Source organism: Lolium perenne, chromosome 6, assembly GCF_019359855.2.
Source record: "Lolium perenne isolate Kyuss_39 chromosome 6, Kyuss_2.0, whole genome shotgun sequence".
Classification (NCBI taxonomy): Eukaryota; Viridiplantae; Streptophyta; class Magnoliopsida; order Poales; family Poaceae; genus Lolium; species Lolium perenne.
Window position 1 is genome coordinate 138,811,268 of NC_067249.2, and position 16,782 is coordinate 138,828,049.

General features: G+C 45.3%; 1 protein-coding gene across 2 annotated transcripts; it reads right to left on the minus strand.

The window, feature by feature from the left end:
• Positions 1–9,121: 9,121 nt before the first annotated feature.
• On the minus strand, positions 9,122–14,036 carry LOC127326572 (sugar transport protein MST1). 2 transcript variants are annotated; one of them, XM_051353422.2, is made up of 4 exons: positions 13,530–14,036; positions 10,589–10,902; positions 9,745–10,386; positions 9,122–9,645 (listed from the first exon to the last, which is right to left on the minus strand). In XM_051353422.2, exons 2-4 carry the CDS (start codon positions 10,853–10,855, stop codon positions 9,349–9,351), a joined length of 1,206 nt encoding a protein of 401 aa, XP_051209382.1. In that variant the 5' UTR covers positions 10,856–10,902; positions 13,530–14,036; the 3' UTR covers positions 9,122–9,348. The 2 variants fall into 2 exon arrangements, with proteins under 2 accessions (XP_051209382.1, XP_051209381.1); XM_051353421.2 differs by having other exon boundaries at positions 10,589–10,899; positions 13,530–14,035.
• Between the last annotated feature and the right edge of the window lie 2,746 nt (positions 14,037–16,782).

The following is a 16,782-nucleotide window of genomic DNA, read 5'->3' on the forward strand; positions in this document are numbered from 1 at the left end:
TCCCCGAATTGGAGTTTCGCGACGGTGGCGGCGCCCTGGAGTCTTTCTGGAGTTTCGTCAATTGGTACTGCGTTTTTAGGTCGAAAGGGCTTTTATAGGCGAAGAGGCGGCGCAGGGGGGCACCTGGGGGCGCCACACCCTAGGCCGGCGCAGCCTAGGCCTGGCCCGCGCCGCCATGTGGTGTGGTGGCCCCCTGGCCCCTCTCCGACTCTTCTTCGGTGTTCTGGACGCTTCCGGGAAAAATAGGAGGTTTGGCGTTGATTTCGTCCAATTCCGAGAATATTGCCCGAACAGCCTTTCTGGAACCAAAAACAGCAAGTAAAACAGAACTGGCACCGTGGCATCTTGTTAATAGGTTAGTTCCGGAAAATGCATGAAAATGATATAAAGTGTGAACAAAACATGTTGGTATTGTCATAAAACAAGCATGGAACATCGGAAATTATAGATACGTTGGAGACGTATCAGCATCCCCAAGCTTAGTTCCTACTCGTCCTCGAGTAGGTAAACGATAAAAGATAATTTACTGAGGTGACATGCTACCAACATAATCTTAATCATACCATTGTAAAGCATATGAGATGAATGCAGCGATTCGAAACAATGTAAATGCAATGAGTAAACAAGTGAATCATATAGCAAAGACTTTTCATGAATAGTACTTTCGAGACAAGCATCAATAAGTCTTGCATAAGAGTTACTCATAAAGCAATAAATTCATAGCAGAGACATTGAAGCAACACAATGGAAGATTAAGTTTCAGCGGTTGCTTTCAACTTGTAACATGTATATCTCATGGATAGTTGTCAATGCAAAGCAATATAACAAATGCAATAAGCAAGTATATAAGAATCAATGCACAGTTCACACAAATGTTTGCTTCTTGAGGTGGAGAAAGATAGGTGAACTGACTCAACAATAAAAGTAAAAGAATGGTCCTTCAAAGAGGAAAGCATCGATTGCTATATTTGTGCTAGAGCTTTGATTTTGAAAACATGAAACAATTTTGTCAACGGTAGTAATAAAGCATATGCATCATGTAAATTATATCTTATAAGTTGCAAGCCTCATGCATAGTGTACTAATAGTGCCCGCACCTTGTCCTAATTAGCTTGGACTACCGGATCATCACAATGCACATGTTTTAACCAAGTGTCACAAAGGGGTACCTCTATGCCGCCTGTACAAAGGTCTAAGGAGAAAGCTCGCATTGGATTTCTCGCTATTGATTATTCTCAACTTAGACATCCATACCGGGACAACATAGACAACAGATAATGGACTCCTCTTTTATGCATAAGCATGTAACAACAATTAATAATTTTCTCATATGAGATTGAGGATATATGTCCAAAACTGAAACTTCCACCATGGATCATGGCTTTAGTTAAGCGGCCCAATGTTCTTCTCTAACAATATGCATGCTTAACCATAGGGTGGTAGATCTCTCTTACTTCGGACAAGACGGACATGCATAGCAACTCACATGAAATTCAACAATGAATAGTTGATGGCGTCCCCAGTGAACATGGTTATCGCACAACAAGCAACTTAATAAGAGATAAAGTGCATAATTACATATTCAATACCACAATAGTTTTTAAGCTATTTGTCCCATGAGCTATATATTGCAAAGGTGAATGATGGAATTTTAAAGGTAGCACTCAAGCAATTTACTTTGGAATGGCGGAAAATACCATGTAGTAGGTAGGTATGGTGGACACAAATGGCATAGTGGTTGGCTCAAGTATTTTGGATGCATGAGAAGTATTCCCTCTCGATACAAGGTTTAGGCTAGCAAGGCTTATTTGAAACAAACACAAGGATGAACCGGTGCAGCAAAACTCACATAAATGACATATTGTAAACATTATAAGACTCTACACCGTCTTCCTTGTTGTTCAAACTCAATACTAGAAATTATCTAGACCTTAGAGAGACCAAATATGCAAACCAAATTTTAGCATGCTCTATGTATTTCTTCATTAATGGGTGCAAAGCATATGATGCAAGAGCTTAATCATGAGCACAACAATTGCCAAGTATCACATTACCCAAGACATTAATAGCAATTACTACATGTATCATTTTCCAAATCCAACCATATAATAATTTAACGAAGCAGTTTCAACCTTCGCCATGAATATTATGAGCTAAGAACACATGTGTTCATACGAACCAGCGGAGCGTGTCTCTCTCCCACACAAGCATTTATTCAAACACAAACAAAAACAAAAGCATACAGACGCTCCAAGTAAAGCACATAAGATGTGACCGAATAAAAATATAGTTTCAAGAGAAGGAACCTGATAATTTGTCGATGAAGAAGGGGATGCCTTGGGCATCCCCAAGCTTAGATGCTTGAGTCTTCTTGAAATATGCAGGGATGAACCACCGGGGCATCCCCAAGCTTAAACTCTTCACTCTTCTTGATCATAGTATATCATCCTCCTCTCTTGACCCTTGAAAACTTCCTCCACACCAAACTCGAAACAACTCATTAGAGGGTTAGTGCACAATAAAAATTAACATATTCAGAGGTGACACAATCATTCTTAACACTTCTGGACATTGCATAATGCTACTGGACATTAGTGGATCAAAGAAATTCATCCAACATAGCAAAAGAGGCAATGCGAAATAAAAGGCAGAATCTGTCAAAACAGAACAGTTCGTATTGACGAATTTTAAAATGGCACCAGACTTGCTCAAATGAAAATGCTCAAATTGAATGAAAGTTGCGTACATATCTGAGGATCATGCACGTAAATTGGCTTAATTTTCTGAGCTACCTACAGGGAGGTGGACCCAGATTCGTGACAGCAAAGAAATCTGGAACTGTGCAGTAATCCAAATCTAGTACTTACTTTTCTATCAACGGCTTTACTTGGCACAACAAAACACAAAACTAAGATAAGGAGAGGTTGCTACAGTAGTAAACAACTTCCAAGACACAAAATAAAACAAAGTACTGTAGCAAAATAACACATGGGTTATCTCCCAAGAAGTTCTTTCTTTATAGCCATTAAGATGGGCTCAGCAGTTTTAATGATGCACTCGCAAGAAATAGTATTTGAAGCAAAAAGAGAGCATCAAAAGGCAAGTATGAAACAAATTTAAGCCTAACATGCTTCCTATGCATAGGAATCTTGTAAATAAACAAGTTCAAGAAGCATAATGCAACAAGCATAGAAAGATAAAACAAGTATAGCTTCAAAAATTTCAACACATAGAGAGGTGTTTTAGTAACATGAAAATTTCTACAACCATATTTTCCTCTCTCATAATAACTTTCAGTAGCAACATGAGCAAACTCAACAATATAACTATCACATAAAGCATTCTTATCATGAGTCTCATGCATAAAATTATTACTCTCCACATAAGCATAATCAATTTTATTAGTAATAGTGGGAGCAAATTCAACAAAGTAGCTATCATTATTATTCTCATCAAGTGTTGGAGGCATAGTATAATCACAACAAAATTTACTCTCCATAGTAGGTGGTACCAAAAGACTACTATCATTATAATCATCATAAATAGGAGGCAAAGTATCATCAAAGAAAATTTTCTCCTCAATGCTTGGTGGACTAAAAAGATCATGCTCATCAAAACCAGCTTCCCCAAGCTTAGAATTTTCCATATCATTAGCAACAATGGTGTTCAAAGTATTCATGCTAACATGTTCCATGGGTTTTTTAATTTTCGCATTAAACCATTCATGTCTTGACTCAGGAAATAGTACAAAGAGCTCACAGATGTTTTCCATTATGCCTAACTAGTGTAAACAAGAAACAAAAAGTTGCAATTGCAGGATCTAAAGGAAATAGCTTCGAGCACAAACACAATGGCGCCAGAAAAGTACTTTACCTGGAACTGAAGTATGAGTGCCTTTTACCTTTCCTCCCCGGCAACGGCGCCAGAAAAGTGCTTGATGTCTACGTTCCCCCTCCTTTCCTGTAGACAGTGTTGGGCCTCCAAGAGCAGAGGTTTGTAGAACAGCAGCAAGTTTCCCTTAAGTGGATCACCCAAGGTTTATCGAACTCAGGGAGGAAGAGGTCAAAGATATCCCTCTCATGCAACCCTGCAACCACAAAGCAAGAAGTCTCTTGTGTCCCCAACACACCTAATAGGTGCACTAGTTCGGCGAAGAGATAGTGAAATACAGGTGGTATGAATATATATGAGCAGGTAGCAACGGTGCCGAGAAAATAGCTTCTTTGGCGTGCGATTGATGGTGGTAGTATTGCAGCAGTAGTAACGTAGTAAAACAGTAAACAAGCAGTAGTAACGCAGCAGTATTTAGGAACAAGGCCTAGGGATTACACTTTCACTAGTGGACACTCTCAACATTGATCACATAACAGAATAGATAAATGCATACTCTACACTTTTGTTGGATGATGAACACATTGCGTAGGATTACACGAACCCTCAATGCCGGAGTTAACAAGCTCCACAATAATGCTCATATTTAAGTAACCTTATAGTGTAAGATAGATCAACAGACTAAACCAAGTACTAACATAGCATGCACACTGTCACCTTCATGCATATGTAGGAGGAATAGATCACATCAATATTATCATAGCAATAGTTAACTTCGCAATCTACAAGAGATCATGATCGTAGCATAAACCAAGTACTAACACGGTGCACACACTGTCACCTTTACACACGTGCAGGAGGAATAGAACTACTTTAATAACTTTGCTAGAGTAGCACATAGATAAATTGTGATACAAACTCATATGAATCTCAATCATGTAAAGCAGCTCATGAGATTATTGTATTGAGGTACATGGGAGAGAGATGAACCACATAGCTACAGCGGAGCCCTCAGCCTCGGAGGTGGATTACTCCCTCCTCATCATGGAAGCAGCGATGGCGGTGAAGATGGCGGTGAAGACGGCGGTGGAGATGGCTCCGGGGGCAATTCCCCGTCCGGCAGGGTGCCGGAACAGAGAGTTCTGTCCCCCGAATTGGAGTTTCGCGACGGTGGCGGCGCCCCTGGAGTCTTTACGGAGTTTCGTCAATTGGTACTGCGTTTTTAGGTCGAAAGGGCTTTTATAGGCGAAGAGGCGGCGCAGGGGGCACACAGGGCGCCCCCCCCGAGGCCGGCGCGGCCTAGGCCTGGCCCGCGCCGCCATGTGGTGTGGTGGCCCCCTGGCCCCTCTCCGACTCTTCTTCGGTGTTCTGGACGCTTCCGGGAAAAATAGGAGGTTTGGCGTTGATTTCGTCCAATTCCGAGAATATTGCCCGAACAGCCTTTCTGGAACCAAAAACAGCAGAAAACAGGAACTGGCACTGTGGCATCTTGTTAATAGGTTAGTTCCGGAAAATGCATGAAAATGATATAAAGTGTGAACAAAACATGTTGGTATTGTCATAAAACAAGCATGGAACATCGGAAATTATAGATACGTTGGAGACGTATCAATCTCGGAAGGAACTCACCAAGTCTCCACCTTGTAAACACCATACTCCCTCTCAGAGAGATATCAATACCACGCCAAGGAAGGATGTAGGGGTTTTATCTCACCACGAGGGCCCTGAACCTGGGTAAACCCGTGTATCTCTTTGTCATGCTGCTCGTGCTTCTCTCCGATGTCTCCATGGCTTTGTGGAGCTTGGAGCGTTGCTTCTAGCCCCTTGTGGTCTTATAACCTCAAGGGTCTTGCGGAGGTACCCGTGTTCCTTTGCGACATCGAAAGCATGACAACAAACCATACAAAGAACTTGATTTTGGGAGGGGGCATAACTTTTTAGCCTGAAGCGCTAATAGGAGAGGATGTTGCTCCCAAGAACCGAGGTTTCTAGATATTTCATTCGCCACATCCAAACGAAGGTTGATATCCCGAAGTTGAGCCGAAAGGGAGATATATTGGTGAATGTGATCCATAGTAAAGGTCTCGTCGTCTCGATCATTTTTGATCTTGTAGATCTAATTATTATTAGAGAAAGCTTGGTTGACATTCCATTATTTCCACAGAAATGTTGAAGATGAGCGGAGTGGTGCCTTTTGGTTTAATGTTTTTGAGCCAAGGTGCATCCTAAGGAGTTTTCTCCCCATCACGCAACATGATAGTAGTGGCGGCGTAGAAAAGCTCCAAATCCATATCATTGCATGGGTTGCCTAAGGCCACTCAAATCTTCGTGGGATCCTTCCATTCAAGCCATGGAGAGTATCGCCTTCAGCTTTTGATTCCATCTAAATCATCACACCCAGCTCTCTGTCAAGGAACAATCATTAAGAGCACGTATAAATGTAGAGAAACATGTATACCCTTAGTGTTTTGTATCATCCAAAAGAAGTCAACAGGTACAAGGCATACGATGCAATATATCTTATTGTCATCTCTATCAATTAATGAGAATTAATTAAATTCATGAAGGATTGTGCTGATAAGGCAAGACATATATATGTTATATTGGAGATAATAGTCTTATAATATTTTCTATAAGGTCATCTCTTAGCTAAGGAAAGGCACCATTCTCTTTCTTCATACTCTCTTCTTCAACATAGTAAAAATTCGACGTAGCAACTTAAAGATAAGGGTGATGTCACCCCATTGTTCAACATGACGTAAGAGGTCGGGGCTCCGTTCTCCTTTTCGAAAAAATATGCCCACCGAGCCAAGACCCACAATAAATGGCCAGAAACTTCCCAAAGCCTACGCAAACATGATAAAGATGCCAATTTTTCAAACAAAAATCACTCTAAAAAGTATAAAAGTACAGGCTGTCACATGGCCAAGAGGGCCCGGTACGTCTTGCCCACAAACGACCTTCCCCAAAACAAGCATGCCACGAACATAATTTCGTGTATAATAGTGTTATGGAAGGAACTACCTAATAATCGCATGCCATGGAGGAAATTCTTAGCTTTTTCGAAATGGAGGCAAAAACTGTCCACAATATATTAATTAAAAAGTCTAACGAGAAAATAAAAGCAAAAACACCCCATAGGGATCTCCCGACATGATTTCTTCCAAACGTTTTGCACCCATAATTCTTCATGATTTATGATAGAAGACCTAAGGGTGTAATGTATTTTTATGAAACACATGTTTATTTTATCATTTCAAATTTTGAAAATTTAAGAAGGATGAGTGATGACATGGCCTTACGATCATGTTGTAGCACCAATTTTTGATTATTTGCGCAGGATATTGCTGAAGATAGTTTGAGTCAATCTCTAATTAGTCCCAAATCCTAATGGTGAAATGACAATTGAAAGAAAAAATGTGCATAAACAACTTGGAGCTCTTTTGCATAGCAGGCACAAACCACAGTTTGGTCAACCTCTTATTTCCAGCCAGTCCGCTATCCAAAGCCTATTTAAATGGCAAACATAACAAATACTGTAATGTGATTTTTAGAGGACCCAAATCTTCCAAACAATGCTTCGCATAGTGGTTAGGGTTGCGCCAATGAATTGGCTCTATATGCCATCGCCGCATTGTACTGACCACTTGTCAATAATTAGAAAAGATGTCATCCTCGATTTTTTTTACCAAGTGCAATTATGGAAGCTTGACCATAGGTCCACAAATTGATTGAACGCCGGGCATCAGAAGCTCCACACTCTTGTTGCCAAATGCCAATCCACACAGTCTGGAGTAAGAATTGATTGATACTCCAATTATTTCCTTCATGAAGACCGCAAAAATTAGCCGCACAAGTTTTTAGGTTTTCTACCTTGAGGCCAAGGTGTATCCCAAAATGGGATTTCTTTACAATTACTAACCTCATGTTGGTGGCGGCATAGAACAAGTCAACAAGTCTATCCGATTGCATGAATCACAGTTCAATGCCGATAAAGACATCAAGCGGACGTTATGGCGCCCGGACTCAATCCCGCCCGTCGGAAACTGCTGGAGATTTGCGCGCAGCGTTTTTGCGAAACGACTCTTCACTTTTTTGAAATCAGGAGATAGTCCACGCATCCATGTGTATAAAGTCCCCCAAATCTGTTTGAAACCCTAAATCCCCACCGAATCAGCCCCTGGCTCCGCCGCCACCCTTGTTCGCGCCGTCGTCGCCAACTGCCAACGACCGCCGGCCGCCACCGACCACCGCCGCCCTTCGCCGTGAGTTTCAACGGGAAGGAGCCGAGCGTCTTCACGTGGGCCATGGGCGGGTCTAGGCTATTGGCAAGGGGGCAGCTGCCCCCACTTAAATCTTAAATCTCTTTGTAAAGTCTAGCTAAAATAGAGCTTTGCCCCCACTTAAAAAATATTTTTTCTTCAATACGCATATTCTTGCCCCCACTCAATTCCCATCCTGGCTCCGCCCCTGGCGTGGGCGCCACGCGTCGGCCGCCTGCTGGACGCGGGAGAGACCCGCCTCCTCGTCGCCGGGCGGCACGGCGCCGCCGCTATCCTCCCCGCACCCTTCTCCGACCGGAGAAGGTCGTCGCCGTGGCCGGACGAGCCCCAGAGGCTCTCTCCGGCGAGATCCACGGACATATATCCAATTTTTTTAGGGTTCCTTCTTTTTTGTTAGGATCTTGTGTGGATCTTGTATTAATAAATGTATCCATTGGTTCCTTATAATTTTCCATTGATTTCTTGTTGTGGAAAAATGTTACTTGTACAGAAATCTATGGATACACACTGCATTTTGTGGATCCATTGTTGACTGTTATCCATGTCCAAATTTGGAAGAACGTCAGATGACAACAATGGATACACATCGGAATTCGTAAAGAACTTTATAAACAACAAGGACTGTTAGATGTTAATCTGGTAAAACCTAGGATCTTTTTGCAAAAACGAATTACTAATCTTAAGGCAAATGGACGGTGGGAGATAGGGTCCGGGCACCATAAGGTTCTGGCCAAATGCGGGTCCGTTCAATGCCTCACATTTGAAATGGTACGCAGTTGGCAGGACAGCAAAATGTATGCGTATTTCCTGTGGAAGTCAACACCAGATCGGAGTAAACAAAGATAGTATTCTCGTGACGTGGTGTTGCTTGCCCCGCGAAGGGATCTCCCCTTCTTCTTGTTTTTGGTATCCTTGATTTGATCTATGCGCTGTGAGTGAATGCGATGGATGCACATCAACTTCGGAGCACCACAATCAGGCTACTATGAACAAAATTGTAGTCAAACTGAAAACTTAGAAAAGCTTATAATAGGATACTTGATTGCGTTGCAGCCGTGGAACAGTGGAACTACATCTTGTTCATCTGTAGGCTAGTACAGACCTTATGCAGGCGAACTATATACGTATCCGCCAATCAAACTACTCCACTAGCAGTTAACCAGAGTCCACAGCAAACGCACCGCACAATCATCTAGCTAGCTAGCCATGGTTTTCTGAGCTGAAAGCAATTTTATCATGACCAAATCCACATGGCGTAGTACGCAAGGAGGGCACTCCTCAGCCGCCACAGCAGCACCAGGAAGTACTGCATCTGGGCGAAGCAGAAGACCAGGTTGAGAGCCATGCCGGCAACCTGCCCAGCCGAGTGGGTCTTGTTGCCAGGAACGGTCCAGAACATGGAGCCCCATGACCAGCTGAGGCCGCAGGAGACGACGCAGGTGAGCACGAACATCGCGGCGGTGTATCCCCTCGGCATTCGGCTTCCGCCGCCTAGCCCGATGTGGAATTCCAGGATCGATGGAATCGCGATCTTGCAGCAAGAATTTTGAGTAATGATTCATGTCAGTAGTTTGCAAGGAAAATACTGTATATAACAGGACCTGCAGAATTTAGACCTTTTTCATTTTACCTGGCAAAATACCATCAGAACAACACTGACAGTTAACGTTGCTGCACGACCATGCTGTTTTATTGTAAAGGCAGAACCAAGAATGCCACATGAGTTCACCAAAATTATCACAATATTACCGACAACAGCAGCTCGGCTCCTGGAACTTGTTGTTTGAAACAGCATCGGCAGCAGCGAAGAAGTAGTGTTCACTTTATTTAGCTGTAAAAATATCTGTAGAGTCACCAACGCCCCAATGTATGTCAGCCACTGTCCATTTCTTGCCACGATACTCCGAAGCGCACTGATGTCATGCTTCTTCTGTAAGCACCTCGCCTTGAAACTGATCGACTTTGGCGCTAGTTGTGCCTTTAACATGGCAGTGCTGAAAATACACTGAAGCGCTAGACGGGCATAAACGTGCTTCCCGCCAAACAAACTTGGAATGATGGATTGCTGATTGGACAACTCATTATTCTCAATGACTGAATCACTTTGAATGTTAGCTTCGACACTGCGGATGACTTGCCGACCATAGATAAAGCTGTGAATGCTAATGTAGTTATAGAGCCTTGCCATCAGAAAACCAATGCCAACAAACAAAGGCAAGGATATACGCTGCCAACAGGATCTCAATAGCATGGCGGAGTGAGTAGGTGCACCCTGCCACATTGTGCAGTCAGAAGTGTGATTAAGGTAGGATCAACAAAATATATTTCTAGGTTATGCCCATTTCAAGAAAAGGAAACAAATATTATGTAGCAATAATGAGTCGAGGTATTGAGTGTTTATTTGCAGAACTGAGGTACTAACAGAACTTCAAAGTCACGATGCATGTGGACAAAGGCAGTATTGAACTACTAACCTGGGAGACAGCAAACTTGTGCAGTATCCATCTGTCAAGTAGAGCTCTATAGCGGATGGCAATGGATAAAATTGCGCTACCAGTAATGAGAACGGAGCGCTTTATGATCAAGGCAGGTACATGCCCCATATTTGTGGTGACTTGGTAGCCCTGAATTGTATTCTCTAATGACATGCCAAATACATGTGCGCAATTGCCGAGCAAGGAATGCATTTCCTTCTTTGCCATGGCAGTGTTAGGCAAGAACGGCGTCAAATATGACTGCATGATGACCACACTTTCTTGGGCTACTTGTAAATGAACTGCTGGGCCTGCTTTAAAAAAAAGAAACATACAAATTCATAAGAACAACAAAAAATACAGCCTAATTTAACTAATTAAGTCGACAAACTGCTACTAGTACATCATAGCAAAGTGAAACGAATTTCTAAGGGTACCTACTGAGGCTCATGGATGGATCATGCCCTCCAAAATTGCGAATCTATTTAGAGCTTGTTTACTGTATGTATAATTAAGAGTTCAAATAGATGTCCTAATGTCAAAGACTAGAAAAACAATGTCAATACCCGAGTCACCTGTTCAAAACCTAATCGTTTTAACTATAATGCCACTAGTAAAAAATAGCTCCAATGTGAAACTTTATGTGGCTTTTGAGTTTTGGCTCAGTGATGGGTTGTAATGAGCACGTGTTGAGCAGTACTAACTAAGCTAAAAGTGGCAGGAGTTCCCAGGTCTGCAGTTGCATTACCCAGCTTCCTGTTTTCTTGTTTGAATTCCTAAATCTTAGTTGTAAGCAAAGGCTCTGTATGGTTTCTTTCCCAGGGCAATAATAACCAACCATTGGTCTCTTGTACCCATTCTTCTATTAATGAATGCAAAAACTCTCATATTATGATTAGGTCAATATTCCTACATATATTTAATAGTACATAGAACTTGTACACTAATCTGTTGGCTCCTTGGGTCACCTCCCTAGCGACCCGGGCCACAAAACCCTAGCTTCGGCAGGGTACCCTTCCCATGCTCCTTCCGCCTCTGCTGCCGCCAGCTTTGACCGTGGCGGTGGTGGGCAAGGGTCGGTGGGGCCATGAAGCCGGGGCGGCAGCCCGGCGTGAGGTGGTGCTGCAGAGGTGAAGCCCGACACAAGGTATTGTTGTGAAGGCGGAATGACTTAGGGTGGCGTGCTGCCGGCAGAATCCTGGGGTGCATGGGAGATTATTGCAAGGCTTGGCAGCGGTGCTCCTGCGGTTGAAGGCATGTCACTCCGGAAGGTGGCCACACATGCGGGTGGCAGGCCAGATTTTGGCTCAGGTGGTGGGCCGCGACACTACGTGCGGCAGGTCACCGGCACATTGCACTGGCGGTGCATGTTGGTGCGGTGGTGGTGAGCGGTGGCAGCGGGTGTGGCCGTCCCGACCATGTTGGTGGCTAGCGAGACCCTATATGTTCGCTTAGACGATGATCTGGCCAATGGTGATGATCCGATAGGGTTGTTATTCGTTCGTGCAACTTTGAACCTAGGCATGGGCGTGTGTGGGGTGCTAGGCTCGGCTGCACAGATCCGACCGAGGACATCACGTTCCCGCTATGGCCATTGGTCGGACGTGTCATGGCTGGTGCTCGCCTGGCTGCAGCTTGGCATGGTCCCTGGATGCTAGGACAATGGCCCCGTACAACACTAGTTTCTAGGTGGGATAGGAGGTGGCTCGACGTGCGCGTGGCGGTTCCAGGCACGACGTCGAGTTATGATGTTGGCCCGCCAACTATAGGGACCCATGGGAGCGAGTTGGTGGTGGCTGGCGCGGGAGAGTTACAAACATCCTTCGCAACCTTTGGCGGATAGGCGAAAGGGAGTTTCGAGCTTGGTGAGCCCCGGGTGATAACCCTACACCAACATTGGTCGATAACGTCGAAGTTAGAGCAGTGACTCCAGAATATCGCTTTTGTTGTGTTGATGTTTATGATGTTGGCTTTGACCGCTTGGGTAAGGGTCATTGGAAAACAATCTATTTATCCATAACCATTAGTGGGTAGAAACTATGTACATCATCATTAATAACACCATTTTTAAGCTGCATATAATAAGTGTATGTGATACAATACAAGTAATTGAATATAGCTCTACCTTGCACCTAGCTGGAACATAATTAATGAACTAGTGCAACAAACCACGGGTATTTTAGTTGGGTACACGATAGCACGTGAGCCGGTTGATCGTATGGGTCCTACTACACTCCTTATAGACGGCACCACCACCACAGGTTGTCCCACGTGACCCTCTGTGTTCCCCAAAGCTAGCGGTGGAGGTTCATCGAGTGGTACAGCGCGCGCGTCTCCTGGAACTGATGCGGAGCTTCAAGAACCACATGTGCATGCTGACCCCAGACAACTCTTTTCCCCTTCTAGCACCATGTAAAGACCACCATACCCCAGCGATGTTATGTGGAGACGAGCTTGCGTTGGCGAAAGCGACACATGGATGTAGCCAAGTGTACGTACACATTATTCATCAGTTGGTGTACCACGCGACAATGACATGGTGTGCAAAACATATGCGTACTAATCCTGAACCACCGTGGCGACATGGGTCAGAGTCTGAGCTTTCTCGAAACGAAAAACGTGTGTACAGTCGCGTATATATTAAGTACTCTGACTAGTACAGTATTTCACACGACTTGTACTTTTGTACATGGTCTATAGTTTGTGAAGCAAATTTTCAGTGGGCAAAAAAACTGATGAAATTCTAGCGGTACAAAGGCATATCCTCATTTCCTTCTAGACTCTTGCAAACCTGGGACCCGGAAGAAGACTAGTAGATGGCATTCGGATCATGACATCAGTGACCTAACCTATTTTGTCGCGCATATTCCCAAGCTTAATTTAAAGCAGAGAATCGAAAAAAGGGAGATAAGGGAGAAGAGGAGAAAAAGCGCTTGCTGACCTGCTGCGAGCGAGAGTGTTCCAGGGGATACCGCCACCTACAGGAAACAGCGGCGAAGCAGCTTCGCCGGTGGGACCCCAACGGACGGGGCGGCGGCGGCGGCGGTGGGGAATGGACGAGACAACCACCTGCGAGCTGAACGCCAGCGAGTGGCGAAGCAAAGCAAGCAGGTAGCGCCTGTCAGCACACGCACATGGCCGCGTCTCTTTTATAGCAGAGGGGAGGAGGAGGCGACGACGGAGAGAAGCAGAGATCTCAAGGGGGCGTGTATCCAAGTTCGAGGAATCACCTGCGCCGGGCTACCGGGATGATCGCCGGAACAAGAAATGGGCGGAGGAGAAGAGGGGGATCAGAACAGAGGTGGACGTACAGTGAGAGAGACGGAGGAGCTAGGGTCGCATAGTTATCTCGCACCAAATGGCATGTCACTACCCAGCCAGTGTTTTGTTTTTCCTAGCAGTGCGTAGTGGGGGGATCGGGTACTCTAATCGATGTGGCCCGGAGGCAGATATCGATGGGGCGCGCCACAAAGCTAGCGTTTCTGCCAGAAACCACGGGCGTCGTCTGCTGAACTGACTTGTGCTGTTGACGTGTGGGTTTGCATGTGTGGCAAGCGTTCGGAGATGCCTGCAGAAAACGTGCAGGCAGCGGGTGGCACCCGTCCGTCCGTCCAGAGCTCTGGGACTTGCGTTACCGGCGGGACATGAGGTGTGGCGGCGAGGGCATGGACTAGCCCGCAGCGCCGCCGTCATCAGATTGCAATCGTCGTCGGTTGGATTTTGCTGCCAATAAAGCGAGCAGTGTGTCATGGTAAGGAAAGGGCGATGCCTAAGGACGCTGAGTGACCGTTTGCGTCGTAATCGAAAATGCGTTTGGGTCCTGCTCCAGCGGGGCGATGCAATGTGATCGGGTTGGTGAGGCAAACCTGGTCTAAATATACGTCAGGTTTGCGTCTCCACGTACGTTTCGCGGTCGCGCCGAGTGTCCGCCAAAAAAGACGTAGGACCCGCGCGTAAGTGGCAGAGAGGCCGATATTATTCCCGCCAGTGGCCATTCCCTGCGTGAAAAATCAAAGTAGACCGGCGCGAGCAGTCCAGAAGCGATGAACGTTCTCGCCGCCGCAGCCACCACCATGGATGCCGAGCAAACCGTCGCACCCGCCGCCGCCCCACACTCCCCCATAGCCACAATGGAGGCTGCAGCTCCGGCGGAAGCAAAGCGGGCTGCCACCGGCGTCCGAGGGGCAAAGCCGAAGGCGGCAAAGAAGGTGCTCTCCAAGAAGGAGAAAAGCGTCGAGGCCGCGAAGTGTCGCGGCCGGGGCAGGAACCTGAAGGAGAAGACTGTTGCGGCCGCCAACCAGCGAAGACCGGAACTTCCGCCCGACCGGAACTTCCGCCTGCGCGACTTTCAGCTCAAAACTGCACGTTTCAGCATGTAACTTACCCCTTCATCCACCAACTATAAATAGCCTTGTTGCAGATCTGAGATTCAGACTTGATGTGAGATTAAACATGAGCTTTGCTCCTCCCTATGGGAAACCCTTCTAGATCCAAATATATGAAGTTACCAAGACTCTTCTAAGGAATTGGTCTCTTCCATTTTAGAAATTCTAGTGTTTGTGTATCTTTTTCTTCTTGCAATTCTATCTATTTGCACTATTTTCCTCTTTGGAACTATACCAATTGCTTGCCGATCTTTTGTGAGGTATTCTACTTCTTGTGGGTTTTTTCCTTGCAATTCTATTGGGTTGGTGTATCGGGCCACGAAGAACAAACCGGTTGTGTGTGTTGCGTTTGTATCTTCGATCCACCCCGCTTTCCACCCGTGTTCTTCGTGTTCTTCCACCTCCCCACGAATCGCATCCAAATCCATGAAGATCGGGCCTCCCCTAGGGCTTAGCCCTTATCAGGATCATAACAGTCTTCGAGGGAAGTAAAATCCAATTTTTTTGATTCGACACAAGGGGAGCCAAAGAATATTTATAAGCTTTAACATATGAGTTGTCAATTCACCTGCACCTGAAAGTAGACTTGCTCACAATAGTTTATCCATAGTAACAGTTTTATGGCAGTGGGAGTAGTGAAGTAACAGCAGTAGCGAAATAAAAACAGCAATAGCGATGATTGCAGTAAACAGCAGGATTAAAATATTGTAGGCACAGGGATGGATGAACGGGCGTTGCATGAATGAGAAAGTCCATGTAATAGCAAGACATAGGCATTGCAAGTAATAATGATAAAATTATCCTATCATAATATATATCCATATGCGTGTGTTCCTATTTAGTCGTGCGTGCTCGCAATGAGAAACTTACACGACATCTTTTGTCCTACCAGCCCGCTGCAGCGGGTCCTCTAGGGAAACTACTGGTAATTAAGGTACTCCTTTTAATAGAGTACCGGAGCAAAGCATTAACACACCCTGAACACACGTGATCCTCACATCATAGCCATCCCCTCCGGTTATCGCAATTCTTGGTCACTTTGGGGGCTCTGGTTCCGGACAACAATATGTGTATACAACTTGCAGATATGACCAATCTCATCCAATCCCTACCATCCCCTACAGCCTACAGCGGAGAATTACTCTCACATGGATGGGGGAATCATGGATGGTTGATGGAGAGGCGTCGGTGATGGCGATGGCGATGATCTCCTCCAAATCCCCGTCTCGGCAGGGTGCCAGAACGGAACTTCTGGTCCCCGGATTAGGGTTTCTGATGGCGGCGGAGCAGCGGAATTCTTTCTAGAAAAACGTCGACCCCCCCCCTTGGTTTTCAGGTCCAGGGGCATCTTATAGTGCGAAGGAGAGGTCAAAGGGGTGGCCGAGGCGGCCACACCACCCCTAGGCGCGGCCAAGCCTGGCCCACGCCTACAGCAGGTGTGGGCCCCTCGTGGCCCGCCTCCGTCTCGTCTTCTAGCTCCGGGAGTCTTCAGGTGAAATATGGGTTTTCTATATTTTTCAGGAATTTTCCCGAAAGTTGGATTTCTGCACAAAAATGAGACACCAGAGCAATTCTGCTGAAAACAGTGTTAGTCCGCGTTAGTTGTATTAAAAACACACAAGATAGAGGGCAAACAACAGCAAAAGTGTTGGGTAAGTAAATACATTTTGGACGTATCAATCCACCCAACAGATCCTAAAAAGACGACATCCATCGCTACCAACTTGGATAGCGCATAGGAAAGCGCGCTCGTCGAGTTCCTCCGTGAGCACTGGGAAATCTTCGCATGGTGTCCAGCTGACATCCCAG